The sequence below is a fragment of the Myotis yumanensis genome, unplaced genomic scaffold (genome assembly GCF_028538775.1).
Source record: "Myotis yumanensis isolate MYYU_CA2020_CCGP unplaced genomic scaffold, mMyoYum1.0.hap1 SCAF_4, whole genome shotgun sequence".
Taxonomy (NCBI): domain Eukaryota; kingdom Metazoa; phylum Chordata; class Mammalia; order Chiroptera; family Vespertilionidae; genus Myotis; species Myotis yumanensis.
Window position 1 is genome coordinate 4,254,709 of NW_027223755.1, and position 27,896 is coordinate 4,282,604.

The window sequence follows — 27,896 nt, forward strand, 5'->3', positions numbered from 1 at the left end:
TCTCCAAAGTATCTATAATAATAAAAGCATAATATGCTAATTAGACCAAACGACTTTTTGGACGACATCCCAGTTAACCTTCTGGTTGAAGCCGGGGCTGCGGGCTGCTGCCTTGGCCCTCATTTCATGCATTAGGCCTCTAATTAAGAAAAATGAACATATTCATCCACCTTTGCCATTATTTGAAAGTCACAATCTGCTAAAAAACAAAAACAAAACCCAGCCATCAATCTTGCCCTCCATTCTCAGTCCCCTGCCACTTCAGTTATTTATTTGTTTGTTTGTTACCAGATCCTTCTCTCTGTTTATACATCTTCCTCACGGTCTGGCAGGCAGAGCCGTCCCCAAGGCACACTCCGCAGCGATCCTCTGTGGCGTTGGAATCGATCTCATAGTCACAGCCGACCATCTGCAGGAAGAGGGGTGGACGGTGAATGACATGAGCAGGAGGTGTCGCACCTGCCTTGGACCTTGGACTTCCCCTTTCCTTACCCATTCCCCCCTTGCTCTTGGTGAGACTGGGGTTGGGGGCAGATACACTAGGGCACACATGTCTCCTTTTCCTGGTGCAGCAGAGAAACAACCAAAGCATCCACTGAAGGTAAAAGAAAAACTTGCTTAGAGGAGATACAGGGACAGCCTGGGTGGGTCTCCCCCGAGTCCGAGGCAGAACTGAAGACAGTTCCTAAGGCTTAACTATGAAATGTTTTGGGACCGAAGTTGGTGAAGCAGCAGGTCCCTTCTCCCTTTCAGATGTGCAAACCTCAGGCCCCTCCTCTCTCTGGGGACTTCCCAGGAGTGGGGCAATCATTCCACCTGTGACTTGGTTGTTGAATCCCTTTCCATTCCTCCCTGGGTTGTTCTCCCTGACACCTGTCTGAGGACAGCAGTGAACCAGCTGCTGCCAGAGAAAGGCTGGCTTAATGCTGAGAGCACTGCAGTCCGAGGGATGAAATCCCTGACATGCAGACCTCCCATCAGACCCTGCAGAGCCTCCTGTGACCCCAGCCATCCGGACCTCCTCCCCTCCAGCCGCAGAGGAAGAACTGGCCATTTCTCCTCTGATCCGAGAACAGTCTTGCCCTGTGCACTGGACCAAATCCCTTCTCAGTGCTCTTTCTGTCCATCTGTCCTCCTGCATCTTCATCTTTCCCTCTCCATGACTCCTTCTCAGTCTATCAATATTGCCAAGTCTGTCCCACCCTGAAACTCCCGCACTGGCAAAGGAGAGCATCAGTGCTCGGCAGCATCAGGTACAAAGAATCATGACACGTGGACTGCAAGGCATGAGCCATGGAGCTCTAGCCAATCCTCCCTGTTGCCTGCCATCGTCCATGGCGTAGGCTCCTGACCACATGTCTGTGGTAAAGAGAGGGAAACTAGACCATATTCGATTAGCCAGTTGTTTCTTTTCTGTTTGGAAAGAATTGTGCCCAGTAGTTTTCTTCTCTCTCAAAGGTAATTTTCTTATTTCTCAAATCGACTTGAAGGAAGAACAGGTTGGGTCATGAAATACACTTTCCCTTTACCAGATAAACAGAGAATTAACACCTAAGGACAGAAATAGCACCATTCCTCAGGCTAACCCTATGGCAGCAGTTCTCAACCTATGGGTCTCGACCCCTTTGAGGGTCGAACGACCCTTTCACAGGGGTGGCCTAAGACCATCGGAAAACACATATATAATTACATATTGTTTTTGTGATTAATCACTATGCTTTAATTATGTTCAATTTGTAACAATGAAAATAGATCCTGCATATCAGATATTTACATTACGATTCATAACAGTAGCAAAATTACAGTTATGAAGTAGCAACGAAAATAATTTTATGGTTGGGGGTCACCACAACACGAGGAGCTGTATTAAAGGGCTGTGGCATTAGGAAGGTTGAGAACCACTGCCCTATGGGGAGCGGGGCCTAAGCCGCAGTCAGCTATCCCCCGAGGGCTCCCAGACTGCGAAAGGGTGCAGGCTGGTCTGAGGGACCCTTCCCCCGACCCCGCCAGTGCACAAAATTTTGTGCACTGAGCCTCTAGTCATATGTAAATGATTTGCAAATATTCCCCCGTTCTACAGGTCGCCTTTGTATTCTGATGACTATTTGCTTTCCTGTGCAGAAGAGCATCACCAATTCTTTTTTAAAAAAATATATTTTATTGATTTTTTACAGAGAGGAAGGGAGAGGAATAGAGTTAGAAACATCGATGAGAGAGAAACATCAATCAGCTGCCTCTTGCACACCCCCTACTGGGGATGAGCCCGCAACCAAGGTACATGCCCTTGACCGGAATCGAACCTGGGACCCCCTCAGTCCGCAGGCCGACGCTCTATCCACTGAGCCAAACTGGTTAGGGCATCGTCAATTCTTGACTGTCATTTGGACTGGAGTAACTTGAGTATTAGAGAAATCAGCTTCCAGTCTTTCACCAGGCTTGGAGCCCTACATGAGTGAATAACCAAGAGGTATTCTTACTAATTCTCACTTTTAGCTTGTAACATTGTTTTACTTATAAATTCTCAAGTAACTGGGAACTAAATACTAACTGGCACCATGACCTAATCCGCCTAGAATGTCATTAATTTCCTCCCACAGTCCCTGGGCAAAGGTGGAGACTGGGAGAATGCCTGATTCTACGATGAGATAGATTCCCAGCCAATGAAACTTAGAGTGTGAAGATAGGAAAGATTCATGCTTAACTGAAAAGAACAGGTCTTGCCATTTAAAAAGTGGGACGGTAGCAATAATACTTTTCTCATCATAACTTTGATGGCCAAGAGATGTGAAATTCTGAAGAGAGATCTGCCCATGAGAAATTGATTTTTGGTGTTCAGTATATCACAAAAGTAGCCAAAAAATGACCTTGTGAGAGAACAAAGAACGTTCCAGAGAGCTTCCAAGAGGAATGAGAGAGGGAGCTGACTTAGGACAGTAGGAAGGTGGTCAGATGAGGGTAAGGACTCAGCAGGGGTTGAAGATATTGACTCTGAAAGGGCACAAGTTCACAAATTGGACTTTTTTATTTTAAGAAGTACACAGTAGGCTGACAGTAAGATCAAAAAAGAGCTGTGGTTGGGTTGATCAGAACTGGGATCCTGGAATGAGAGGCTGGTGAAAGGCTCAGAGGAGCTGTCCAGGGGATAGCTGATGTGATAGGTCAGGACATCTGGGCTCCTTGGGAGGGACCTAAGCCAAAGCCATGCTGACTGGGAGAAAAGGGAGGAGTAAAGGAACTGAGAGTCAAAGAACTGGGTGCCAGGAGAAGGGCGAGAGGGCTGGCAGGTGAGCAGGCTGCCCTAAGACAGCTGGTAAGACTGCAGAGCTGGGAGAGTTGTGACAAAAAATGTCAAAGTTTACATTTATCTATTTGATAAATAAGCTTAGGAGTTCAGTACAATTAAAAAAAAAGGGGGGGGGGGTGGCGGCACAGATAGCTATCTCCTAGGACAGTGGTTCTCAACCTTCTGGCCCTTTAAATACAGTTCCTCATGTTGTGACCCAACCATAAAATTATTTTTGTTGCTACTTCATAACTGTAGTGCTGCTACTCTTATGAATCGTAATGTAAATATCTGATATGCAGGATGGTCTTCGGCGACCCCTGTGAAAGGGTCCTTCAACTGCCAAAGGGGTCGCGACCCACAGGTTGAGAACCGCTGTCCTAGGACAAATTCATATCTAACATGCCACATCTGCATATCTAACATGCCAAAATGGTGGCAAATGTAATTTCAACATAGAGTGGAATATATGGGCAAAAGCATACGTAATAAATATTTTCATATCCACAAAGAAAATGGATTTGACAAACACTGTATACGTTTTGTTTTCTGATGGTGTTCAATTCTTTCTAAAAAAAAAAAAAAGCCTGTAGTAAATGAATAAGACTAACAAAGCTAAAATGTCTACAACCTGGATCTTCAGAAGATAAATCGCATTGAGGTTATTAAAGGAAATTTGATTTGAGTAATTTTTCAGCTTAAAAACTTAGCTCAGTGTGGTACAGACAGAACGTAGGTAATTATACCTTCTAAAGACCTTAACTGGTTTCCAGGAAAAGAAAACCAAGCAGAGAAAACATGGCATATTCCATTAAACTGATTTCACTGGTCTAAAGAGAGGCACCCAAGACCTTATGTTTTATTCAGAATACCTATGTTTTCTATCACACGCTGCTGCCGCCGCCGCTATACATGCAAAGGTGTTCAGGCCTAAAAGATCATTCTAGCATCCCACTCATTTCTTGGTGAAATAAGTTCTCAGCCCTAGCTGTGTATGGGGAGTTTTAAAAATATCAATGGCCAGGCCCCAAATTCCAGAGACTCTGAATGTTGAGATCCAGCCAGACATCAGTGGTTTAAAAGCTCTGCCTGTTAGAATTATGGGCAGCCAGGCCTGAGAACCACGATTTGGACAGTGGTGGGCTGTTTTGGCCTGGATTCACTAAATAACCTTTTTCCCACTCTGGGGAACATATCTAGCCTAAAACATAGTAATTAATTTTGGCTCTTTGTGGCTACAGTGATAATTAATGAGTCTGAAAGGAATTTTGCCTGAGCTTTTCCAAATCGAGAGTCTGATTAAGTCTGGCTGTTAATCACTCATTCCTAGGAATCAACATATGGCCTCCTGTGCTTCGGTCAGAACCGGAATAAATCAAAAGGCAACTTCAGGGTGGTAAGCGCACCTTCCCAGAGAGCTGAACATTGGTGGGCGGGAGCTTTTTACAGTGGCAATTTGGTCCCGTAGGAAAAATACGATAACTATTTGCAAAGACAAATAAAATGTGTTAAGAGCTTATTGTGTGCCAGGGCTCTGTTACAGGCTTAACATAGATGACCTTATTCAATCTTTTTGACAACCGCAACTAGAAAGAAATATATATATATATATATATATATTTAATTGATTTCAGAGAGGAAAGCAGAAGGAGAGAGATAGAAACATCAATGGTGAGAATCATTGATTGGCTACCTACTCGGGATCAAGCCCGCAATCTGGGTATGTGCCCTTTATCAGAATCAAACCTGGGGGACCCTTCAGTCCGCAGGCCAATTCGGGTAGGGCTAGAAGGATATATATTAACATCTCAATGTTATAAAAGAAAACTGAGCCTCAGAAAGATGCCCAGGGTTACAGAGCTAATAAATAATGGTAATGAGTTCCCGTCCTGGAGCCGGAGAGTGACACCATTATGCTTTACTAACAGTGGGTTAGGTATTTCTATAGCATAGTTTTCCTTTCATTGATCCAAAACACCTTCTCGTTTAAACTGAGATTTATGCCTGGGTGTTGGAGCACAAAGCGAGTTCATTAGTTCCTTGCAAAACAAACTGTGAGCAATTGGAAGGACTTTTTCAATGGTTGTACACATAAAAGCATTAACAAATCAACCCAAGTAATTTACATAAAGGCGGAGGTGATGAATGGAGCCAGTGAGGGAAAGTTAAAATAGAAATCAGAAGACCTGTTTATAGCTACCTGTTATGCCATCTCTCTTCCTAGGATCATGTCGGCAATCAATAGAGAATTAAATGTAAAAGTGGTTTGTGAAAAACACTATACAAACTATAATTAATTTCAGATTTTCCTAAAATTTAAACACTCTGTTGGCAAGAAACCAATGACAAATTTAATACCACTGAAGTAATCTGTTGCCTTTTTTCTTACAAGTCCTCCTTTAATTTGGTTCTTCTTCAATGTGCCCTGCCCCATGCCTAAAATAATATCCCAGAGCCCACCAACTAATCAAGAAATGAAGACAGCAGGAGAAAACGATTCAGTTCCAAACTGTGTCTCTGATATACACTGAAAAGTCTTGCCTCCCAGACCAAAAATAAAACCCAGACCATATGCAAAGGCCACAATGGGTTTGACGTCCTGAGTTGATAAAAGCATGATTTTATAAAGTTGTAGATTAAGGAAACATACCCAATACCTTACATATGCCATTAATACAGACATTTCTGCTGTTGCCGCCTTCAAAGCACGGGGTACCGTCAATGACAGCGTCCAGCATTTTCTCGGAAAACTGGCCGTCTATGGGTCGGCAGAAGAGCTCACAAGGGCGTGCTGAAGTGAAAAAGAGACAAGTCAGCTTTTCAGCTCAGCACCCTCCCCCAGGACTCTTTTGTACATACAGACATGACCCCCAGGGGCGTTATCCGGAGATTCTCACCTTTTACCTTTCTATGGCACATGCTGAAAAGTAGGGTTTTTTTCTTTTCTTCAGTTAGAGTTTCACAGAAAATTGAATTGGGAAGATTGCTTTAAAACACCATGCTCTTTGTTATAAATAATGAGACCTTTCAATCCAACATTAGACTGTTGGATTGTAGAAAGAAGGCACCATGCATGAGGGTTAACCTAGAAATTACATCATGTCTACCACTGATGCAGGACCTTAGGCAAGCATAACACCTGCTCACTGTCCTCAGCAAGGCCAGCGGACCTCCAGAGGTGGGGGGTTCCCTCTGATAGGGCCAGCCCACCACTATCACCACCACTACTGTCATAACCCACCCCTAGCAAGTCTCCCTTATTCCCCTCAAGCCCAACAAGCCCTCAGACACAGATTTACAACCACACAGAAACAAGACATTTGCTTTTTTTTTTTGCTGAAGCTGAAGCCAACCCTTAAAACAGAACACCGGGAAGGTCTCCTTCCCCTGTGATAATCATGACATCTCCATGAAGAGGGGCCCTGAGGTCAGGACTTCTCCCCATCTCGCTTCTGCACTACAGAACCATGGCAGCCTTCAGGGTGGGCAGGTGGGGCAGGCGGAGTGAAGCACACTGGGCAGTGGCCAATGGAGTCTTAGTGCTAACCAACAAATAACCTTCCGGGCAACAAGAGCAGCACACGAAGCCACTGCTGTGGCTCCCAGAGCTTGCACAACGATGACGAAGGCCAGAAAGGATGCTCTACGTGAAAGCAGCCACTGTGAAGGGAAGGTTCAGGGCTGTGTAAGAGTGTACAAGGCTTGCCTGGCCCGGTGTGGCTCAGTGGTTGAGCATCGACCCATGAACCAGGAGATCACAGTTCGATTCCCGGTCAGGGCACATGCCCGAGTTGCAGGCTTGATCCCCAGTAGGGGGCGTGTGGGAAGCATCTCATCATTGATGTTTCTATCTCTCTCTCCCTCTCCCTTCTTCTCTGAAATCCGTAATAATACATTTAAAAAAAAACAAAAAGGGTTTCTAAGGCTGAACCCGAAGTCTTGTTTCTCTGTCCTCTTCTCTGGCCCTTGTTTTCCTGGTGCTCTGGGCATATCATGACGTTGCCCTAGGACACAGGACTCTGCAGAAGGAGGCAGGGGTGGCAATGGAGCGTCTTAGTGGTCATCATGAGTGTCAGAGAGTCTCTGTCCCAGACATCAACCTCATGGATTCCACAACCTTCACAGCGTTGAGTATCTGCCCTGTCTCAAAGGTACTCATCTGTCTGACACAGCCTTTAGTTCGGGCCAGGTGACTGTTTTCCCTCCAGCTTTCAAATCCGTTTATAATGCAGCGAGGTGAGAACCCTGAAACTAATTTACCGGTGCACTCTCACCCTCACACATCTGATTAATCCTCTCACAGGAAGCGCGGGGGCTGAATGAACTCATTGCATCAGAGGTTGCATTTTCAATTTGCTGAAACAGGACGGCTCCACATTTTTGGAGGATGATCTTAAGAAGCGATCATTAGAAGTGAGAGGTAAAGCTTTTTAATGAGGAGAAACATATTTCTCAGGTCAAGGAAAAGCTTTGATGCATGCCATGTTTTATGAGTAGATTGCAATTTCACTTTCACCATTAAAAAAAAATCAGTTTCTAAAATCCATGGACAGGAGGGCTTCATGCGTATGAGCCCTGTGCAGTCGCCGGCGTCTGCTTCGGCCGGAGGCTTTGTGGTTGCGGTCCTGGCGCTCTCAGTCATTTCACATTTGAACTTAGACTTTGTAAGTGAAGTCGGTGGCACAATGAAGCGTGTGCACGGACAGAAGAGATCTGCCATGTGCACGTCCGTGGGCCTCGCCAGACTAAGAAATACTAAACCTTAAGGGAAAGGCAGAGTTTAAAATGTGTTGTTAAAACTAGTTACATTCAACTTAAACAAGAAGCTCAGTTTAATGACTAGGCTCAGTTAAACTTGAGGGGGAAACCAAAAGCAAATGAAAACTCCTAATCAAAAATCCTAACCGAAAATCAATCAAGTAATTAGTGAGATTCTGTAATTTTGGGCAGATTAAGATGGCATTCTTTTACTTTCTGATATGTATATATTATTGTAGTCCCCAAATATAAATATATACATGTATATATATGTGTTAGTTAAACATAAGAAGGCATTAAAATTAATATCTTTGACAATAACCACAAACAGATATGAAAACAAGAATAGAACTAATTAAAAAAAAAGAATGAAACCTATGTCATTGATGTGTTAGACTAAGCTACCTGTAGTAATGCTTACCATTTACTGTATATTTTTAAGTTCTGTCTCTTGGTTAAGGTGACTAAGAACTGTGATAATAAATTTGTATTGTGCCTTAAGTTGTTTGCTTTAGTGATTAATACAAGGTGGGGCAAAAATTGTTTGTATGGAAGATAATACAATAATGAATAAATAATAATACAAGAATACACTGTGTTTTGGTTATTCACAACTGTAAACCTACTTTTGCTCCCCCCTCCCATATTTAGGCTTCAGGATCAGGCCTGGTCTAACGGTTGGCTCTCTGGCACAGTCTGAATACGGCCAATTTACTTAAATTCTCCAAATCGATGAGCTTATCCATAAGAATTGGGTCAAAAAACTTAGATTTCCACACGGGATTTTCTTTTGGGGATAAAATAGGGAAATGCACAGAAACCGCTGCGTGAAGTGCCTGGCACAGAGTGAGTACCGATAGAAGTTCAATGTGAGCTTCAGTTAGGAATGAGTTTCGCTGCCAGTAGTGCTTCCTTGCCTTAAAGGAACAGGAGTTTATTTTCCCCACAAAACAAGAAATCCAAGGGTAGGAGTGTTCAGCTACCCTCCTTATTTCCTCCTGCTCAGCTTCTGGGGTGGGGCGGACTTCTTGGTTGCTATGTGACTGTGTAACCCTGGTAGCAAGAGAGGAAGGGTGAATGGCAGGTGGGCAAGGGACCAAGGGCCAGCTGGGTGGGCACCAGTTAAAAACATTCACAGGAGCTTTTAAAAGATGAACCTTCCATGGAAACAACCAAAGCGACCTGCGAGAGAGGCCTGGATACAGAAGATGTGGTCCATATACACAATGGAATACTACTCAGTTGTAAGAAAGGATGACATACTGCCATTTGCAACGACATGGATGGACCTTGAGCGTATTATGCTAAGTGAAATAAGTCAGAAAAAGCTAAGAACCGCATGATTTCACTCATATGTGGGATCCAAAACTGAAACTCATGAACACGAACAGCAGCGTGGCTGTTGCCAGAGGGAAGGGGGTGGGAGTGAAGGGGTCTTAACCTATGGTGATGGGGACACAGCGCAATATACAGATCTTGTAACATAGAAACCCACACCTGAAACCTGTATGATCATATTAACCAGTGCCATGCCAATACATTTAATAAAAAACGGTGCTTGTTAAAAGTTGGAAATCCAGTGATTTTGTTTATTTGTATTTCATCCTTTGAATGATCACATATTATCTCACTGAATGAATGGATTATAGCTTAACTAGAAAAAAATAGTAAAAGATGAGCCTTCATCTCTATCTCTTTGGTCAGAACTGGTCCACAGGAAATATGGGCGAGTGGGCCATTTAGTTTCCCCTCTCCCAGTGTAGGAGAAAGTGAGAGTGAAGAGGGTTATGAATGGCTTTGGGTGTCTGCAAACATCCTTATTATTCCATCATTTCCCCTCTTGAAGCCAGATTCCTATTCTGTGAAACGCTAGGCTTGGCTAGAAGATCTCCCAGGCTCTCCGCACATGATTTCTATCTAAACCCCAAGGATTCTTGCAATAAACTCTATGCCTGCCACCCCGGTGGCCCCAGATGCTAGGACTATCCCCCCAGCTCTTGGGAGAGCTGCCAGCATTGGTCCTCAATTGTCAGCTGGGCTTGAAAGAGCTTCCCCGCCCAGGACACTCACCTCTTCCTGGGGCAGACCATACCCGGCGCCTGGTCATGCCGGGCACACAGACATGGCTCCCCCACCCTGAGTGTGGCAACTCTGAAGACCACGGCAGCTCCGGAGCTCCCCGTGCAGTTGGAGGAGGCCTTTGTGGAGACTGCATTGCAGCCCAGCTTCCCCCCTGCCCAGGCCCACCTCCTCCCCTTTCCTTCCACAGCTGCTGAACTTCCTGCACGCTAGTCTCCGTCTCAGTCTGTTTCTTAGGGAACCCGATCTGCAACAACTCCTTAAAGATGTTCCTGAAGGATCCTATCCCACAAGGAGCAGACTGTGATCTGACCTCATGTCAGACCCTCCACATTTGCTGGAAACTTCATGGGCATTAAACATTAATTGGGCTTAAATATTTAGAAGCAACAATAGAAATAATGAGCTTACATGAAGAATTATTGGGTGTTCTGAGAAAATTTAAAAAGATCTAAAAAGAAAGGGAGATTCCAAGAAAGTGACAACATCAAGATCAGATTCTGGTTGTTTCCCAGTAGAAGATGCAGGATATAAACACATTCTATTAACATAGGCTAATGAAGTCCCTGAGAATCTACATAAGTTAGTGAGTGTGAGTGTGTGTGTGTGTGTGTGTGTGTGTACATAAGTTAGTGTGTGTGAGAGCTTCTTAGTCAAACAGACCTATGTTTCAATTCCAGCTCCATTATACAAAATCCTGTAACCTTGAATAAGTGGCTGCCCTCTCGGAGACTAAGCATCTTTATTGCTGAGGATGGGAGGTGGGTGAGTGAGAGATGCACAGTCACGTGCTGATATAAGTAGGGCCTCCGGAGGTGCTGCGGATGCAGGCAGCTCTTCTCATTGGTGCCTGCATGGCTGTGATCTAGTGGGGTTGCATAATTTTTTTTGTCAAGAATGCGGGTAAAGAAAATGCCTATATTAGAAAGTAGGCTGATCTAGATTCATAGTTTTCAAAACTTTTAAGCAGAATTTTTTTTTTATTCAAACAAGACTTTGCCAATAAGGCAGAGGAAATCAGGATTTTATTACACAAAGATTTTGTAAGTTCAAGTATATAACACTTAAAAATAAATTAGTGTGATTTATAGAGACTATTACAATGAACAAAAATGCTGACATAGAGCTTTTGGATGGCGTTATAGATTTTTATGGGGTGCAGCATCTACTTTTTTCTGTGGGTTTTTGGTTCCCCACTACTGAAGAATCTTGACAAATAGTTGTAAATAATATCAGTTTAGAACAACTCAACCTGCAATTTCACGGTATTTCTCAGTTAATTGGGTTGATAGGAGACGTTCCTTCTAAGGTCTACAGAAAACCAAATTAATTTGACTGTGTAAGTCAATGTATTGATGATTTCTGATATGTTAAAACCTGACATAATATTTTTTAGTGTAAGTGCTGTTCTTTATTGCACTTTTTGGAAATAGTTAATTTTTTTTGAAAAATGAAATGAGAATCAAGCAATTTCGGAAGCCCTGAGATTCCATGAGACAGATTTAGCAAACTACAAGGTTTGATGACGTTTCTATGCTTATTCCAAATGCTTAAATTCTTCTTCAGTCATTGGCTACTTCGCAAATCTACCAAGACCCTTAACACTGTCCACTGAGTGAGCAGAAAACTCTCTGTTCATTTGCTTTATTCTCTGGTGCCTTCTCAGGGAAGGCCGAGAGGGTACAAAGTACTTGATGCACGGAGTAAGTGCTCCATTCACAGTGGTTGATATGAATGACCTTCTTGTCACTCTTAGGGGTGTCTGTCAACTAAGCAAATAACAACTCTGTTAAGATAAGAGTTTGATGGGGGAAAGAAATCAGTGTGCTGGTCAAGGTAGTAGTTACTTATATTAGCAGGTAAGCCACTATCTATATATATTAGTATATAAAGCTCTCGCTGGCGCCAATCGCACATGTGTGTTTCAATCTGTCATTGTCGATTGTGAATTTGGTTGACACTTATATTATAGAGAAAGGGCAAATAACGATATTAAAATATTTCTTCTAATTAATTTCCTTTCAATGTGCACGAATCCGTGCACTGGGACACAAGTGCCCAAATAATAGCACAGGGGCCTGTAAGAAAACTGTGGAATGGAGGATGGAGGCTGAGAGCCCAGGTAGGCAGCAAGCTTAGCTTAATTCCACCATATGGTTTATTCAGCCTCATACTAATTTCAGATGCAAACCAACCACTCCAACGTGAGTGAAATTTATGACTACGTTTTTAAAAAACATTTTTTAATTGATTTCAGAGAGGAAGGGAGAGGGGAGGGAGGGAGAGAGAGAAACATCAATGATGAGAGGGATTCATCAATTGGTTGCCTCCTGCATGCCTCCTACAGGGGATTGAGCCCAAACCCAGACATGTGCCCCTGACTGGAATAGAACCCAGGGCCCTTCAGTCTGCAGGCCGATGCTCTATCAACTGAGCCAAACCAGCTAGGGCATGACTACTTTTATAATTCTCATTTTTTAGTACCTATTCTATGCTATACAAAAAAGTATGCATTTGATAAATGCTTATAAAAAATGAACACCCGGTTGAGCCAAATCTTTTTATTCCAAGTCCAACAACTCAAGCCATCCAAGTTCAGAACACACAAGCCCAACTCTGCATCTACAGGGAATCAGGGGAGGGGAAATCTCCAAACTAAGCACCTGCCATAGTCCTGGGGCAGCTGTGCTACTTTAGTTCTGGAAGGCTGCACACAGAGCGACAGGACCATGGGCCCAAGAAGTTTCAACATTCTGCAGAATGCCCAGGGTGTAGGGAAGGCAGCACCTTTCCTCATTAGTTTTGTTTGCTTGCTTTTTCGCAGTCCACATAAGTATATACATAAGTTATCTGATATTCAAATGCCTGGCTCAGGAAGCTAAGTCGTACCAATAACAAAATGATTTGCTCTTCTAGAGCATGAATGATGCTAAACTATGGGGAGCAAGGAGCAGACGTTGCCCATGACAACCAATAGCTCCAAAGTGGACAAAGCACTCTAGGGTCTTTCTTTCCAAGGAATTGACAATAGCATTTTCATAACAGTTCAAATACATTGACAATACCATTTTTATAACAGTTCAAATACATGCTTTTCATTCATTGCCCCACATCTATGAGTCCTCTCGTGTGCTACTACACTGGAATCTCAAAAACTTTCAATCATGAAAAATTTGGTTAGTTATTTTTTTCTTCCTGTCTCAAATCTCCTTCGCTCAGGGAAATCTTTCACGTTTCATTCCTCATGGGAATGACGACAAATAGCCCACATACTTTCTGATGTTAGTCTACAGATAATGCTTAGTGATGTTCTTCACCTTCAGAAGAGAATGAGTGACTGGTCCTCAGTCAGTGCAGCGCTGCTAAGGCTGCCATTCATGCTCCAGCTCAGCTACATCCCCACCCCCTCTTGTGCATTCTCTAGATGCTTGCTTTCACTCTTTACCCTTCTTAGACTGTCTTGTATACACAAATGTTCCTTCATGGCCCAGAGCTGGTGCTCATTCATTTCTGATGAAGTCATTCCTACATCTTTCCTTGTCCTGTTCTCTGCCCACATGGAATGCCTGACTATTTCGATGCCTCTCCTCTCCTTGCAGTAGAAGACAACTCACGCTTAAGGATCATCACCGACTGTCTGGGAAGCCTTCTTTGAAATTACTGCAAACCCACAATGACCTTTTCTGAATTTCTGCCCCAAATTACAGTCTGTTTCGCACGCTCATCAACAAGCGCTTAATGAATTCCATGCGCCACTTATCACTTCATTGCACCTCAGCTGATTTGAAGTGAACCACCAAGTTTGACAAACTTGTCTTTTATCTCCTGCAGAGCTCAGCACAGAGCTTGGACATATTCAACCTTTAATATTTACTGATCAACCTAACTGGACCCTGATTTTACCTGCTAAAATACAAAACATCTAAGGGTACATTTCTCTTTTTGTTGGACTTGGCGGGGTGGCACAGACCCCTGACATCTGCTTTCTGATAATGGCTGTGGACCTGGATCTGGAATATACTGCCCCAGCTCCTTACCTGGATTAAAAACTGGAAACCAGTTGTAGAACGCATTCTTGTAGGGCACTGTGTCAAACTCGCTGCACTGCATCTGCCGAAATGTTGGTGCATCGGGGCGACAGGGGTGGACGTTGCACAGGCGATAGCGTCTCCTTTCTCCAGTGCAGTACTTTCCTCCAAACTTTGGCCTACAGATGAGACACAGAAGCTGTCCTGTTAGTTTCCTTAAAGGTCAGCATCTTCCTTTAAACTCCCCTGGCATGTGGCCATGCTCACACCTTCCCAAACTATGTCCCTCTCTACCCTTCACACTCAACTTTTAAATAAATTCTTCCAAGTTCATACATTTCTGTTTGTGTTGCTGTCCATGAACATTCAATCCCAAGCCTATTCTGAAATAGCTTGATCCCTTCCCACATTTAGTCAGTTACCTGGTCATTAGCTGTATTTTTATATTTGTTTCCTCCTCTTTATTTCCATAATCACCAAACTTGTCCAAGCTTTATCTCCATTCCTGTCTCCCCTCTATCCATCTTTTTTCTTTATCCTTATTCAACCTATTGTACACATTCTTATCTGGTTAATTTTTAAAAATACCTGAATTATTTTAGTTTCTTGTTTAAAATCCCTTAATGGCCACTGAATCAAGTCCAGCCTCTTGAGCTTGGCCTTCAAGGCTCTCAAGATCTTGACTTAATTCACTTTACTTCCCATATTCCCCTTCATCTGCACACTGCTCCAGTAATACTAACGTATTTTATATTTCTTTTTTGTGCTTCTGGATAGATTTTCCCTCTCTTTAAGTCTCTAAATGTCTATATACTGCCCATACTTTAAGGACCAAATAAATGCCATCTCCATAATGAATTTTTCCCAGAATCCTACCAGAAGTAATCTCTTTCTCCTCTTACATGACATTTCATCATCCTACTGTATGTGCTTCCTGCACTTAGCAATCCCAAAGAGAATTCTCTGACTAAGGGAGTTCATAGTCATTACTCCCTGTAGGTGGTACAAAGATTTGTCTTTGATATTTGAGTTTAGGCTGGTTTTCTACTCGTCATGATAGAGTGACACTCTATGACTTGGAATATCTCCAATTCATCTCCATCCTACAAACATCACTGAGGGCATTTTATGAGCCAAGCCACACTGGGTTCTCACTGGACAGTGACTAACATTAAGGATACAGTCTCAAGGTCATTTGGTCACTCATTGGCATGAATCTGTGACCTAAATCCCAGCACAGAATCTGTGACTTTGTTCCACAGGTATTGTTCTCAGTGAACTTAAGCAAACCAGCTACTGAGAGCATACATAGTCACTCACTTGAAGAGACTCTGTGACAAACTGTGGCCTGATATGGGAATTAGGACCATTTTCTCCCTGAAGCTCTATTAGAGAATCATCCTTCAGTTCTTCAACAAGGATGTCCCTTTTTGATAACACAGGTCATTGACCATTATCCCCAAGAGGCTATAGATTGGTGGTAGCTGATATGCAGCATTGACAATGGGTCCCAGAGCAAATCACCTATATTTCCTGATCTCTACAATGGAAATCACTTTTCTGATCACACTGAAATAAATTATAAAATAAAGATTCTCTGTAAAAATGGAAGTGTAAGAAATTCTTGGTTTTACATTTATGAATTCACAGAAAACTTATGTTTACACAAAAACAATTTTTATCAAAGGGTAAGATTTAAAAACAATTTTGTCCAAATTCCTCAAATGTATACTTATATGTGTGGTAAATGATTAAATATCATAATAATGACTATATTAACTACAATTTACTGACAATTTTTATAGTAGGTATGGTATAAAACTCTTTATAGATATTAACTTATTTTTTTTTTATTCCGAATTTTTTTTTAAATCTTTATTGTTCAGATTATTACATTTGTTCCTCTTTTTTCCCCCCATAACTCCCCTCCTTCCAGCTCCCACCCCACCCTCCACCCTCACTCCCCACCCACTGTGTTCATCCATAGGTGCATGATTTTTGTCCAGTCACTTCCCGCATCTCCCACACCCCTTTTCCCCCCAAGAATAGTCAGTCTATTCCCTTTCTATGTCCCTGATTCTATTATAATCACCAGTTCATTCTGTACATCAGGTTATTTATTCACTTGATTCTTAGATTCATTTGTTGATAGATGCATGTTTGTTGTTCATAATTTGTATCTTTACCTTTTTCTTCTTCTTCCTCTTCTTAAAGGATATCTTTCAGCATTTCATATAATACTGGTTTGGCGGTGATGAACTCCTTTAGCTTTTCCTTATCTGTGAAGCTCTTTATCTGACCTTCAATTCTGAATGATAGCTTTACTGGATAAAGTAATCTTGGTTGTAGGTTCTTGGTATTCAGCACTTTGAATATTTCTTGCCATTCCTTTCTGGCCTGCAAAGTTTCTGTTGAGAAATCAGCTGACAGTCGTATGGGTATTCCCTTGTAGGTAATTGAGCCTCTTTCTCTTGCTGCTTTTAAGATTTTCTCTTGGTCTTTTGCTCTTGGCATTTTAATGATGATGTGTCTTGGTGTGGTCCTCTTTGGATTCCTTTTGTTTGGGGTTCTCTGCGCTTCTTGGACCTGTAAGTCCATTTCTTTCTCCAGATGGGGGAAGTTTTCTGCCATTATTTCTTGAAATAGGTTTTCAATATCTTGCTGTCTCTCATCTTCTGGCACTCCAATAATTCTGATATTAGTCCGCTTGAAGCTGTCCCAGAGGCTCCTTACACTATCTTCACACTTTCGGATTCTTTTTTCATTTTGCTTTTCCAATTGGGTGTTTTTTGTCGAATCTTTGGTTTGATTCTTGTGCTCCTCTGGTCTGCTATTGGGTATAATATTCTTTATTTCAGTCCGTGTATGCTTACTTTCTAATTTCTTTATCGTAGCATCGAGGGTCTCATTAGTTTTCGTGAGGCTCTGCACAAATTTATGGCAAGCCCTCAAAATTGCGATTCTTAGCTCCATATCCTCCATTTCTGTCATGTTTTTTTGTCTCGGCATCTTTTATGCTTTCTTGGTGCACCCCCTTGTGGTCTCTGTGCGCAGTCTTGTTCTAGCCAAGCCTTAATTGTTGTAGTTAACACTAGAGGGATTTGACCACCAGGCCGACTCGATATTAACTTATTAACCCTGAGAAATTTATTATATATGTGATATATATATACACATGCATATATGTACATATAATAATATACTTATTAATAAAAAGGAGATGTAGCCCATCAATAGATGAATGGATTAAAAAGCTGTGATACATTTACACAATGGAATACTATACAGCTAATAAAAGAAGGATCTCTTACCCTTTGAGATAGCATGGATGGACCAGGAGGTTAGCATACTAAGCGAGACAAGCCAGTGAGAAAAATAAAATATCACATGATCTTACTTATATGTGGAATCTAATGAACAAAATAAACTGACGCACAAAACAGGTCCAAAAACATGGATACATGGAACAGGCTGACAGATCTCGGGGGTGGGGGCAGAAAGAGGTTGACCAAAGAACATTTATGCATATATGCATAACCCATGGACTCAGACAATAGGGGGGGGAAGGCCTGGGGTGTGGGCTGGGTGGAGGGAGACAAAGGGGTAGGAATGGGGGACATATGTAATGCTATCAACAATAAATAACTCACTAAACATATAAATAAATAAACAAACAAATAAATAAAATATAAGATTTGGAATTAAGATATTGAGGGAACTATAATAATGCTTATCATTTGCCTTTTACAAACTGTGAGTCTTACTCTTCAATTTAGACTAATGTAAAAATAGGTAAAGAAGCTTAATACATTTTCTACTTACAGGAGGTATCATATGCATATTTTTAAAAAATTATACTTAGGAACTGGTATACCAGAAAATAATGAAATTGAGAATATAAGATATATTTGAACATCAATGGAATTTAAATTTGATTTATATATAATATCATCATATAAATTTAAAATATGAAAAAAGTAAGCAATTTGATTAAAACTTTGAAAGCCACTTGTGAAATAATGTCTTTGGAATTCTTAACAAGCTAGTATGGATCTCTTAAGGTTCACAAAATCCTTATCTGAAACCTTAAAAAATAATAATCCCCAGAAATGTGCCTAGCTATTTGCTTAGTTACCTAAGGGAAGAAAAACATTTTTGCAAAACTGTACATTCATTATGACTGAGAGAAAGCTGCAATCTTATCAGCAAACTTGGATCTCACTGATCTCCTGCTGATGGTGTGGTTTATCCAGGAGGCCTTAACTGCATAACCTCCTGGAGGCTTTCCCTTGAAAAGAAATGTGCTTATCTCTCCAAGCCAGGGAATCCGCTTATTTATCCAAGTTCTAGCCAAGAACCTGGTGCCAAGCCCAAATGAAACACGGCAGAACCACTATTTGTTCACCCTCTGGGAATCTTCAGCGTTGCCACTAATTTCCCTCAGCAGGCATGGGTCACCGACGTCACCGTGGCCAAGCGGGTCTCCCAGCTCATGGGAGAGGGAGGTGGTTGGCCGCACTCACTCGGGGTTGTTGCAGAGCCTCTCGGCGCTCTGGGCCCCAGCCCCACAGGTCCTGGAGCAGTGGGACCAGGGCGACCAGCGGCCCCAGCCTCCGGGAATGCTCTCTGGTTTCTTCCCCACCGTGATGCACTTGCCGGCCATACACCACTGGAAAGAGAAGAGGAGGAGATGTCAGGAAGGCTCCCGCAGCAGGCTGGGATGAGCACCCTAGACTCTAACCCCGACTGTCCTCATCAGCTTCCTACAGCCCACGTCACATGGAGAACAGAGAAGAGCTCATAGAAGAATTTCCTCCAAGCGTCCTGGGCCTGAGGAGCAGAGAATTTTAGGAATCGAGGGGACTTCATGGTACCTAGTTGCAGCCAAAGCAGGAATGTTACTCAAAGTGTGGTTGGCAGATCACATGCCAGAATGTACATCAACACATCACTGCTTCATGGGGAATGTCCCGCTAGGAAAAGCACATCAGCTCAGTATGCTCTGTAACATAGCTGCTCAGTAACGTCATTGATTTACTTTTTGGTGCAAGCTCCTTATCTTGTTGTAGACAGCAACAAACATTTTACAGACTGGTACTGTGATAACACTTCTTTACAGCCCCTCGGGGAACTTAATGTCAGATAACGTTATCCTCCTGGTAAAAGTCCATTGGTTGCCAAAAACCACTGCTTTGTTAAGAATTTTAAGTTCTTTCTAGTATCAACAAAAATGTCTCTTTTCCTGTAACTCTACCCAGTGTTTTTAGTTCTGGTCTTTCGAGTGATTCAGAAGAAAAAAAATCCACTCTCTCCCTCTTCAGGGAAATGCTTTAACAACTATCAGTTTAGGAGGGTGAACCATATAAAAAGAAAAAGAAAAAGAAAATACAACTTGATTGTTAGAAACGGCCACACTACCCGGAAGATTTGGGCATGTTTTATCTGCTGCCTTCCCTGTCCTTATTATTTCTGATCGCTGTGTATTGACCAGGTTCTAAAACCTGTGATGGATCAGGCCATCCTCAAGCTGCATAAAGATTCCCACCAAATACCTAAGTTCTAGACCAGCCGTGTTCAAACTACGGCCCGCTTGAAATGAATAAAACTAAAAAAAAAAAAGACCGTCCCCTTTTATGTAATGATGTTTACTTTGAATTTATATTAGTTCACACAAACACTCCATCCATGCTTTAGTTCCGGCCCTCCGGTCCAGTTTAAGAACCCATTGTGGCCCTCGAGTCAAAAAGTTTGCCCACCCCTGTTCTAGACCCACAACCAACCCGACTGGCTTTGTGGAGCAGCACGCATTACCCACTTCCAGGGAAGTCTAGAGAATATGAACATCTCTGAGTTCTTGGGTGTCTGGCTTTCTTGCTTAGCAGAGTAGACAGATCTTCAAGAAATGCAGTCAGGTCGGATGATGAGAAAGAAGACCACAAGTGGCCCAAGTCCACCATCTTTGGAAAGAAGCCACCACGGGCTTGTCCTTTCAGATCTTTAACGTGAAGATGTGACTAACCACGCACTCCATGGCAGTGCATCAGGGAAGACGGAACAGATGTTCTGCGATTGGAGGTGTGGGATTGGGCTCAGCCCTCTCTCCTTCACCACTTGTTCCCATGAAGGCTCAAAGGCTCAGGGGCGGTGGACCCTTTCCTCCGGCTAGTGCAGCTCTGTGATCTCCAGTCACCCGGAGACAGCCGCCTGCAGGGCCTCCTCCCCAGAACTCAGCGCCCACCGCCCGCCAGTTGCCTGCCTCAGCCCACACGTCACCTTCCTCTCGCCACACCGGGTCCCATCTGCAGCCGCGTCCAGCTTAGAGCGACAAAAGCCGTTCACCAAGCACCACAGCGTCTGGCAGACATTCTGGAAAACAAATGTGAGATCGCACCTTTTTATATTTCAACACCTGCATAGAAGCGTTTCTACAGTGACAGTAAAATACACACTCGTCCACAGTACACGCTGCTGTTCCCAGTGAGCAGGAGTGATGGCCTGGCTCAATGAGAGTTCCTTCTCCTTGTCGATGTGATAGAAAGGAACCATTGGAGCACTCTCAGCTCAAATGTCATCTGGACTTCGTCGTAATTCCTAAACAGTGGTGCGGAGACCATACTGGGCAATAAGAAAATGGGAGATAAAACACATTTCCTAAAAGTTGAAACTGTGATTTTTAGGTGTGTGGCACAATATCCATGTCCTTAGGTAGGGTGACTGGTGGCATTAGCCATCAAGGGCCAATCCAAAAACTGCGGGTAGAAGTTTACGAAGAGCTGGGTGGCTGTAACCTTAGCCTGCTCGCTGAAGGAAATGGAAGGTGTTCCATCCAGAAAGCCTCTGCTTACTTATTCCTGAAAGCAGCCAGCCTGTTTGAGCTGCCGGCCCCTGAGAAAGGAGGCCAAGCAGGGGACACCGCAGTCTTCCAGGAACGGTGGGGTGTAGAGAGATATTTAGGAGGCAGGATTAGTGGGACTCGGTGAGCAGTTACAAGGGAAGGGTGAGGGGTTTTTGCATCAACTTTATCATCTCTGTTCAGGTTTGCTTGTTCTGTGTAAGCACTTACTTCCTTCCTCCTCAGAATCTTTCTTTAAGTCTCCTGTCTTTATCTCGTTGGATTGACATGTTTGCATCTGCCTCCTCTCCCAGAGCTGCGCAAGGCCAGAAGCTCTGATTACGGATTTGGAGTGCTCGCCTCCTCCATCTCACTCAGGACACAGCACAGAATCTGGCCCGGGCTCACTGCGAGTTGCTTCTCCTTGTCTACGTGTTCAGAATAATATGTAGACACACCAAAGGGCAGGAGTCACAGAATAGTCAAGATCCAGCTTACAGCCCTGGCCAGTTTGTCTCAGTGGATAGAGCGTCAGCCTGTGGACTGAAAGGTCCCAGGTTCGATTCCGGTCAAGGGCACGTACCTTGGTTGCAGGCACTTCCCCAGTAGGAGGTGTGCAGGAGGCAGCTGATCGATGCTTCTCTCTCATCGATGTTTCTAACTCTCTATCCCTCTCCCTTCCTGTCTGTAAAAAATCAATAAAATATATTATTAAAAAAAAGATCCAGCTCACAAAGAAGTGAAAGAAGTCAGGACGTTATCCTGTGGTCAGTGGGGACCTTAAAATCAGAGCAGAGACATGGCTAGATTTGTGTGTTGTTGTTGTTTTGAAACAACCTGAGCAATGTGGGGGGAAGATTAGGTAGGAGGTAATTACAATAGCAAGGAGAGATGGTGAGAGACTGAATCAAGACAGAAGTAGTGGGAATGTAAGAGACAGGACAGAGCCACCAACTCTTTAGGAGGTATCATCAGATGTTGAAAATAAAGACTACATTGGGGATGAATCTTATTCCGATCTTGGGATCTGGTGAAACTCTTTAACCAGATAGGAAATTCAGAAAAGAGAGCAATGTTAGGGATTACATTGTTTGCTATGGAGTCTATAGGTGTGAATAATTGTGATTCTTGAAAAATCACTATAGAATTTTCTTCACCACCACCCAGTTGCAAAGAATTGCTGGCTCCACAGGATACCAAGGAGCTAGAGTCAAGGAATAGAAATGACCCCAACATCAATCCTTCTGCTTTATAGACACGGTGCCGTAACGGAAAGTTTGCATTTCTGTGTCTGGACCTTGGGATTTCCAAATATCTCCCTGGCCCTGCTTTCAGCGTGCTGGAGACCTCCAGCCCTGCACATGCCCACCAGAGCCACCAGGACACCCGCCACTTACTTCTACTTCCTGGCAGAAGGTAGCATTGGGGCCATACTGCAGCTGGCATTGGTGGTGAACGTCATAGATCACTCCAGGGGCAATGACCTTGGACTTCAGGCCTTTCTTTTGGGGCATATCATTAAGACAGAACCCCCAGCCTCGGCTGAAAAGAAGTTAATAGAAATGAGAAGAGATATTATGATTTCCTTTGTCTTCAGTCTTTCATTCAACAGAAGCTTCTGCCCCCCCAGTTCACTCTTTGTCCTCAAGACAAGCTTATTTCTGCAAGACAGAGGCCCCCCAGGCCATAGTAGGAGCTAAAAGGAAACCCAAACCACATCCCATTCCACTGGTTCAGCTGAGACGTAGGAAATGCAAGCAGCGGTAAAATGAGAGAATCATCACCTTATCCCCCATGGGGTTTGGGGGACCACTTCTGACATATCCTGGTTGCTCCTGCCAGTCCGCACACCCAGCTCCTAAAGAGCCACCATGAGACGGGAGCCATCAGGGGACAGGTGTTCCCCTGGCTGTGGCCGGAGGGCAGAGCCCACCTAGATCTCAGGGTCAGAAAGCGGAAGTGAAATCCACCCCTTCAGACGCTGTGGCCTGTGAGAGGGGCTGAGACTTTTCCAGGCCTCACGTGACACTCCACGTGACTTCCAGCGTAAGGGGACCCAGGTGGGGCTGCTCTGAGCCGCGCTGTCACTTACTCCAGGAAGCGGGTGATATACTCCTTGCTGCACTTGGACCACGTCAGCGGGATGGGGTTGTACTGGAGCTGGCGCGACATGATGTAGGGGTGCCTCCTGGCGGACTCACAGTCGTTTTCCTTCCCGTCATGCTGGATGCCGAAGCTGCAGGGAGGCACAAGCCCACGGATATCAAGGAGGCAGGCATGCAACGGGGAGAAAGCCAGAGTTCCCCCAAGGTGAATACCACCGAGCGCTACTTCTGTACAGAAGGCTTCTGCTTCCGAAGTGCGCCTTTCAAGTTGGAGGGAGTAGCTCATTTTCAACCCAAAAGCACAGGGAACATCTGAGGCAAGATTTGTCTCGTCTATGCACCTGGGGGAGCCATGTGGCTAATTCAAAAATGTCTGTTTGGTAGAAAGTGAAGAGCTCCCGGTTAGCTTTCTATGAGTCTAGAGCAGCCGTGGGCAAACTACGGCCCGCGGGCAGGATCCGGCCCGTTTGAAATGAATAAAACTAAAAAAAAAAAAAAAAAAAAAAAAAAAAGACTGTACCCTTTTATGTAATGATGTTTACTTTGAATTTATATTAGTTCACACAAACACTCCATCCATGCTTTTGTTCCGGCCCTGCGGTCCAGTTTAAGAACCCATTGTGGCCCTCGAGTCAAAAAGTTTGCCCACCCCTGATCTAGAGTCAGGAGGGCCAATGCTGTCTCAAGCTGTCTTCTTTCTCCTGCTGCGGTACTCACAGCACAAAAGAACAAACCGTCTTTCTCCCTTTTCACATCCTTCTCCCTTCTCACCGTAATTATGGGAGAACATGAAAGGGGAAGCCGATGGGACACTTCGACAAGGAACGCAGCTTAGGAAGGCAGGGTTCTTTGGAAAAGACAATACTGCTGGGGGGAGGGGTGGAGAAGGCAGCAGGAAAAGGGAAAGACCAAATATGAGATGGGTTGACTCCATAAATGAAGCCACAGGCATGAGTCTGTGGGAGCTGGGCAGGGCTGCCGAGGACAGCACATGTGGCCATCACTCATTCATAGGGTTGCCAAGAGTTAAGCTGACTCAAATAGCCTGTAGCAGCAAGATACTGGAATACATCACATTGATCTCCTAGGGGTTTTTGGTAAGGATCAAAGAAATCATAGTACCTAAGAAACTGCCTTATTCCATCTACTCATTGCACAGATAAGAAAGCAGGTGCAGAGAGGTGAAGGCAATTATCTAAGGTCATCATAGCTGTTGATGGAAAAGCCAGGAATAAGCACCCGCTTTTCCCAACTCCAAAGCCAATCCTCTACAGGTAAAGGCAGTTTGCAAAGTTCCAATATGACATGAAAAAAATGACGAGAAAGCCCAGGCCGGAGAGGCCAGGCCTGGAACAAGCCAGTCTCCAGGGCCCCTCCCAATGCCGCCTTTTCCAGAAGCACGCCTGAGCACACCCCAGCGTTCTGCCCCTTCTTTGGAGGGAGGATTCCAGGCTGGCAGCTGCCTGACAGGCAGGGAGTGTAGTTGAGTCATTTTACTTGGCTCCCCTCTCTGAGTCGCTGGTTAGTGTGATGCGCTCTTATCTGTGGTTTGTAAATAGCCCAACAAAGCGCGTGACAAATAAGCTAAGATCTTTCCTCCACGGGGCCCTCCTGAGTCCTCCTTATTCCTTCACGCAAACGTTCTGAAACCGGCCTTTAACAAATTCATCTAATCGAAGTTACACGTTTCTGGGACAACTCAGACCTCCTGTTCACTGGTGTTTGTTTGATGGTCTTTCCTAGTTTATAGCAGTTTTCAATTTCTTATTTAGTCAATGTTCTCCTTTACACATGGAAGTGAAATGAGACTCACAATGTGACCTACATCATAAGGTCACTGAGTGATTCAATGGCATGATGCCAAGTGCCTGGCATAAAGGAAGGGCACAAAATGTTACGGGTTGTGACCTTTAAATGATATCAATACAATTATTATGTCATAAGAACTAAACAGGCATTGTTTCTCCTGCCTTAAACAATGAGTTAAAGCTTATCTCCTTGCTCCTGCTCGCCTCATTTTACTCCAGGGAACTGCAGTGTGATGCAGATGGTACAAGCGGTCAGGGCAGAGGAGGCCCTGGGGCCCTTAAAGTGTGTGATTATGTCTAACGTTACAGGCGAGGAGGGTGAGTTTCAAGCCCCAGCGCAGTCCCACTGCCTATGCCCCTTTAAGGTGCTTCCCATTCCGTCTACTACCTGATACTGATACATGGACACGGCGAAGAGAGCACAGTTTCCTTGGCCCTTTACCTGTGTCCGAGCTCATGGGCAATCGTGAAGGCCAGCGGGAGGCCCGAGTCTTCATTGATGTTACAGCTCCGGCTAGGCTGGCACATGCCCGACAGGTGAGACAGGCCCAGCGTCTCGCAGGGGCGATTGACACCCCCACAGATGTCTTTTCTGAAAGCAGAGGACAGAGATGCATGAGACATGCAGAGAGTGGAACACCTCCAAAACCCGCCTGGGAAAAGCTGGGCGTTAATTTACATTCAGTGTGGTCTGTAGAGCATCATTAAAGTAAGTGTTTAAATGTCCATGGGAGCACAGGGAGTGATTTTGAATTCATTAAGATTGTTCTGATTTCACCTCCTGATTAATGAATCTCCCTAACATCTAAGGAATGGGAGAATTTATGGCAGATGTTTTATTTTGAGTTGCTTTTGCTCTTGATCTCAGGAAGCTAACTTACTTTATTTTCTCAGAAAAAGAAGGATCTGGTTGAAAATTGAAATTAATTTGGGATTGTAAACAAGGAAGGAACAATAGCAGTCACTGAGGTCTTTCAAATGTGAACTATTTTTGTTTTTTTCTGAGGCCTGGGTTCAAAACTCGTATGAGAACTTTTTCTCACTCATGAAAAAGGCAATTGGTCTGATAAACCCATCCAGAGATCAAATCAATTTTCTTTCCAGCTTCACTACCCTATCACTATTGCATATGGGAGGGGACGAACAATCAAAGTTAGAGAAAGAGAAAGAGAAAGAGAGAGAGAGAGAGAGAGAGAGAGAGAGAGAGAGAGAGAGAGGCATTGTTCCTCTTTTCACCAGGAATTCATTCCCTTCATTATTTCCCTACCCTGGAAGAAGAAATGCTAGTTACAGCTTTTAAATATAAAAATGTGCCCCCATATCCTGGTGGGGACCGTTTCCATCCCTGACAAGCGTTTGGAAGAGCCATTCACTGGCCACTTGGTTTTCTTCGGTTCAAGAAGAGCTCTTTGCCAAGAGTGACTGGCGCAAATGCCAGCGAAGCGTGAGCTTTAGTCAGCTCCAGAGCGTCAGTGCCTAGGTTTTGTGCGGATGCCATTTCTGGCTACACGTGGTCTGTTTTGTGCGTCCGCTGTTCTACAGAAAAGAGAGTGCAGGAAGCTAGGTCTATTAAATAATTGTTGACTGAGTGCTTACTACATGCTAAAGGGGATAAAAGGGGGTAATAAAAGAATTGTAGGAATATGGTTTTTGTAGGTAACCAGCCCAAGCTCCCCAAAAGATCATTAGCTCGACCTCCCCATGTATGGAGGTTATCAAAGAAAAAACATGCCTCGACATCCAGCCACCTGCCCCATTTCATGGAGTGTGTTCAAGCCAAAGCCACGTCCTACTGCCTGTGACTGTACAGATAACGCGGTTAAGGGGGACCTCAGCACAGTCCTCCAGTGGCCAGCTCTGTCCTATATCTCCCTCCGTCCCTTCCTCATCCTCCCTATTTATTCAGACCAGCGGCTCTCAATAGGGGCTGTTATGCTCCCCTCCCTATCCTAGGGCACATTCGGGAATGTCGGGGGACAGTTTTCGTTGTCAGAACTTGGAGGAAGATTATTGGCGTCGCATGGATAGAGGCCACAGATGCTGTCGGACATACTACTGTGCACAGGACACCCCCTCACAACAAGGAATGATGCAACCCAGAATGTCAGTGGGGCCGAGGTTGAGAAATCCTGCTTTCGACACTGGAATACTCTCCACTGCGTAGCAGCCAATGAGGTTCATCAGAGCTTGAGACAAGACCCCTGTTCTAAGAAAGGAAAATGATCATGGTAAGAAAAGAAAGGAGAGCAGAGCCATCATACGCACAGTAAGAGTATAGCTAATGCGGTCTATCTGGATTTAAGTCCCCGCTTTACCTGCTAATGGCAATGAGATTTTGGGCAAGTAGCCTAACCAAGCCTCAGTTTCCCCATCTGTAAAATAGGAGTGATTGATAGTAGTAAACCACCAGTGTTCCTGTGGGGATTAAATGGAATGGCGATTGTCCTAATAGATGTGGCACAGTGCTTGGCCCATATAAAACATTCCACAATGCCAGCTCCCATTAGCTAACTTCCTCATTTCTTCATGTGAGAGTGAGAGGAGAACTCTTCCTGCTTTCAGGGAGAGAAAAGAGACGGAGCTGAGACACAGCTTCCAGGCGGCCAGTGCTGTTCCTGGGACCCAGGGTTTTTCCCTGGAGACAGGTCCTGCCTGGACTGAAGTCTTCTCCTGGCTTTCAGCCCAGTCCCCTGGGGTTCCCTGGCTGCCTGCTGGCCCCCAACAGCCTCCAGGCTTATATTCCAAACCCTCATTAACCTATTTCCGAAGGAGCTGTTGATCCATCGGAGGTGTCATAGTCCCAATGAACCTAATGTGATAGGCTTATGCCACAGACTTCTTATGGAACATCTTGGCAAGTTAAAATAAATAAATAAATAAATAAATAAATAAATAAATAATATATATATCAATTTATATATATATGTAAATTGATTTCAGAGAGAAAAAGAGAGGGGGAGAGATTTAGGAATATCAATGCAGAGAGAGAATCATTGATTGGCT

The 27,896-nt window shown here is 44.0% G+C and overlaps 1 protein-coding gene across 1 annotated transcript in view; it reads right to left on the bottom strand.

Annotated features, from left to right (window-relative positions):
• ADAMTS12 (ADAM metallopeptidase with thrombospondin type 1 motif 12) overlaps positions 1–27,896 on the bottom strand; it is a 184,340-nt gene that overhangs the window by 50,593 nt on the left and 105,851 nt on the right. The window contains exons 7-14 of the mRNA XM_070411772.1: positions 25,336–25,485; positions 23,073–23,216; positions 22,378–22,522; positions 20,422–20,514; positions 18,672–18,817; positions 14,158–14,327; positions 5,941–6,074; positions 289–409 (exon numbers count right to left, since the gene is read on the bottom strand). Coding sequence (XP_070267873.1) covers positions 289–409; positions 5,941–6,074; positions 14,158–14,327; positions 18,672–18,817; positions 20,422–20,514; positions 22,378–22,522; positions 23,073–23,216; positions 25,336–25,485 — 1,103 coding nt within the window. The remainder of the gene's footprint in view (positions 1–288; positions 410–5,940; positions 6,075–14,157; positions 14,328–18,671; positions 18,818–20,421; positions 20,515–22,377; positions 22,523–23,072; positions 23,217–25,335; positions 25,486–27,896) is intronic.